The sequence below is a fragment of the Habropoda laboriosa genome, unplaced genomic scaffold, assembly GCF_001263275.1.
Source record: "Habropoda laboriosa isolate 0110345459 unplaced genomic scaffold, ASM126327v1 scaffold89, whole genome shotgun sequence".
In the NCBI taxonomy this organism is placed as follows: Eukaryota; Metazoa; Arthropoda; class Insecta; order Hymenoptera; family Apidae; genus Habropoda; species Habropoda laboriosa.
The window spans coordinates 1,388,767-1,392,753 of NW_017100263.1; the positions used below are offsets into that span (position 1 = coordinate 1,388,767).

The 3,987-nt window shown below is 26.6% G+C and overlaps 2 protein-coding genes across 3 annotated transcripts in view; one reads left to right on the forward strand and one right to left on the reverse strand.

Annotated features, from left to right (window-relative positions):
• Window positions 1-3,987, reverse strand: part of LOC108573042 (C-factor) — an 8,340-nt gene that overhangs the window by 1,741 nt on the left and 2,612 nt on the right. For both annotated transcript variants that reach the window (XM_017935401.1, XM_017935402.1), the window contains exon 3: window positions 1,009-1,199. In XM_017935401.1, the coding sequence (XP_017790890.1) occupies window positions 1,009-1,199 (191 nt within the window). The remainder of the gene's footprint in view (window positions 1-1,008; window positions 1,200-3,987) is intronic.
• The window catches only part of LOC108573041 (thioredoxin reductase 1, mitochondrial), a 7,143-nt gene continuing 6,155 nt past the window's right edge, over window positions 3,000-3,987 (forward strand). Inside the window, exon 1 of the mRNA XM_017935398.1 lies at window positions 3,000-3,251. Coding sequence (XP_017790887.1) covers window positions 3,101-3,251 — 151 coding nt within the window. The 5' untranslated portion in view covers window positions 3,000-3,100. The remainder of the gene's footprint in view (window positions 3,252-3,987) is intronic.

Consider the following 3,987-nt stretch of genomic DNA (forward strand, 5'->3'; position numbering starts at 1 on the left):
ACATTGTACGATTCCATTTAAATAACTTAATTTTATTATGAAAAAAAAGTATTTTTGATATGCTTTGTATTGCTTTATACTGCTTACAGAATACAAGTAAAATTTTCTAATAACTTTTTTTCTCACGTGATTGCAAATCATATGAGCCGTTAAATTGAAGACCCAATATAGAAACAATTTCAAAACTAGATCTTTATTCGAAAAAGTTTCAATAACAGTTTAGTAGTCAGTACGTAGAATTGTTTATGTAAATTTTCTCGCGTGGTCAGGTCATCTTCAACAAATGTTTACAGTAAGGAAATTGGTATAATCCATTTTAAGCTTTTGAATACCGAACTGGCGGTTGTAAGCCGAAAAGCTGTATATATTTCTGTTGCAGTACAGCTTTGTATTGCTTCTGTAACTCGTCAAAAAATAAAGAACACAAAATAGGACATTTAACTATATTCTCCTTATAGCTCTGACTGTTCTGCTTGTGTTTTTAATTTGTTTTTTTTTTTTTTTTTCCAAAGCAAATCTCGAGCTTTTTTCGTTTATAGAATACATAAACTTGTGGAATTTTGGAAAAAGGTTCGAATATTAAATATTGATTATTTCGTAAAATAATGTTAAATGTAATGCAAGTCGCGATGTCTTGAGGTCTGTAATATAAATTTGAATGAAATTTTTCCGGTGCTTAATATTTATTCAAATTTATGTCAATTTTAATATAATTTCAGTAATAAATTTATACTTTTATGTGGTAATAAATAATAATACATGCAACTGCATTGCATTTTAAATAGAATTTATAATTATTGACACTTTTACGAAACAAATTACTTTTGGGTCCGATTTTTAACTTCAAAGTTATAATAAGTACGTTTAAAATTTAAGGGAAGATAAGAGACACTATCTAGATACAAAGTTGATAAGTTTAGGAATAAACTTTAAAAAGTTATTTCAATTATTTCATCCTTTTTGTATAAGAGTCGTTATAGTTATGTGTTCGAAAAATTTCAAACTTACCTTTGTTAACAGAATTGGCACTACCGTATTTACGAAGAAAGTTTCGGTAAGCTGTTCCTCTTTTACAAGATTAAGACGTGTAAATTTTGGGCTAACCCCGGCATTATTAAACAAAACATTTAATCCTGCGTTGCCTGTTTTATCGCTCACGATTTGTACTATTTTGTCGTAACTCTTCGTATCAGTTAAATCTTTAAATTAAAGAAGAAACAAATTAGGGATAAACTTTGAAGTCGTTTGCTGCTCTTTTAAAATTTACACGAATAACGAGAATTTAAAAAAGATACAGAAAGTAGGAAATTTTCATTAACCATTTTTGCATGTTATTGAGAAACTCATAATTAAGCAGAATAATGATAACATTGAGAAATTCTAAACTTTTAGTACGAATGAATATAGCTTTTTCTAAAAATATTTACATACACAATATTTGTAATTTAGTGTGGGTAATTTAATATAATTTCTACAAGGTATCAATTGTTTAATGAATTATTAAACTTTTCTGGCAATTTAATTTCAATTGATAATTCATTTTATAATGTAAATATAAATATATGATATTATAAAATTAACTATGTAATATAATAATGATCTCACAAGTAGAATATGCATTTATTTGATCTTCAATTTTATATCTTACTTTACATTTTACACTTTTCTGTCATTTTGTACTCATGCCTACTCGTTTACTTATCTACATTTCATTGTAAATATGTTTATGTCTATCGCTCTATTTTTTCTTATTTCTTTATTTATGAGTATTAATTTTATGTAGGTAAAATATATAGTCACTAATAATAGTAAATAGTAAGCAAATTTAACAATGTAAAATTATGATGTTGCTTTAAGTTGATATATTTCTGTAAATTATTTGTTTAAAAGAATTAATAAATATCACTAATTACATTTCATATTTCTCATCAGTGTTAATTTCTTTCCATTGACAGTATAGTGTATAGGGTATCTCATAACACATGGAATCCACATAAGCAGAAAGCGCAATGAAAATAGTTCAGATAAACATGTGACCTACTGGAACCTGCACCCAAATTATAGTGATCTTTGCACTCTAGTAATGTACAGCCGTTTATTTTTATAAAAAGAACATGAAATGGCCACGATTTGGTCTAAATGCAAGCTTGCAGCTGGTGTATATAACAATTATTTCTATCTCTTACCGTTAAATATTTATGTGCAAGATAACAAAGAAAATATTTGTTTAAAAATTACGCGTCATCAAAAGTACGCAACGGTACGTTTACTACATTTATATTCCATTTATTGCAATAGTTATACAAAAAAGAAAAAAAATTGCAATTTGCATTAAATATAAAATTGTCAAATTAATCATTTGTAAGATTTTTCAGTTCTATTAATATTAAAAAAATCACATGAAAATATTGCAGTCGTATATATAAAAGTTATGTAGATTAAAATTGCCTTAAACAATCATACCTTCACTACTAGAATTATATTTGATTTCATAAACTGCACAGTATTTTTACACAAAATGGGACTTGTCGCAATGTTTTATTGAAAATTAAAAAATATAGAGATATTTTGTCGCAAGTAATCACATATGCATATCTACTCGCGTAGATTTTCCTAACTTTTATCTTTTGCATAATATTGCATTTGTAAATTTTACATAAGTTGCTGTCTAAAAAACCAATACTCCATTATATACGATTTTTATTCCGTCATCTGAAAGTATATATTTGAGTTTTTTTTAATGTTATAATATTTCAAGTTTAATATGCAAAGTAATTTACTGTCTTCTAAATTTTGTATAATATCCAAAAGTAAATTTTCACATTTTCTTTACTCTATGAAATTTGGCTCCTTCTGTTTCTATGAAATTCATTCTAAATGAAACACAATTCAGTTGCATAAGTTTATGTTACCTGTTGATCAAGGTGACAAAAATAACGGAACGCTTATTATCAGATATCATAACTTATGATTCACCAGTACGTATCGATTACCGCGGTTCCAATGAAATTCTACGATCTTAACTTAAGCAATCAAATTCTTACTATCCAAACAGTGTAAATTTGTCGTCTATCGAATTTTCATCGTAAATTATTTCTTCATGAAATCTCACGGCTCAAAGAAAACGAAATCGTGGTGTCTCAGCTGTCGTAAAAAGCCGCAAACAATGGATTCGGATTTAAGTGATCAAGAAGTGGAAAATCACACAGAACCTTCGAACGAGTCTGCGGAAGAACAAGATAACTCCTTGGGTAAGCCGAAAAACATTGTTACGATTTGACGAATATAAAATATTTTATAGAAAGTGTGGAATATTAATGCGAAATTTATGCAGTTTTCAACAACTACGTTTCATTTCTTCAATTATTTCACAATAATGTCCAGGATATTTCTAAAAACTACAATTAGTTATAATTCCTTTTCAAGTTAAAATAATGTCGTAGAAGAAAAAATATGTATCTTGAATTGTATAATGAATTTTACTTATCTTCTAACAAGGATTTTGTATAGGTGTACTGTTGAAATAGAAAAATGTAATATTTTTATTTTCAACAGAATAATTCAATTTAACATAAATCGATTCCTATGGGAATGACAAGGTATAATCATTAAAAGAAATACTTAAAATGTTATTTTGTATTTCATATTAGCACAAAAATATTCGCTACAGAATTAACAATTATTTATTTGAACGCATGTATTAAACAATCTAATGATTTCATAGAATATGTAAACAAAAGAACGAGATGAATATGTTGCTGAACGATGCAACATTATAAAAAAAGGAACTAAGTAAATATTTCATGAAATATACAATTTTCGATTTAAAAAATTAATTTACGTTTAAAGATTCCATTCGTTTTTATTTCGATTGGAATAAACAGCTACATGTACCGCGTTTCATTTTCACAAATATTCTTTAAGCATATATTTTTGTAAAAATTTCATTGTTTGCATTTTACAAAAAGAATTGAAATATGTTAAATG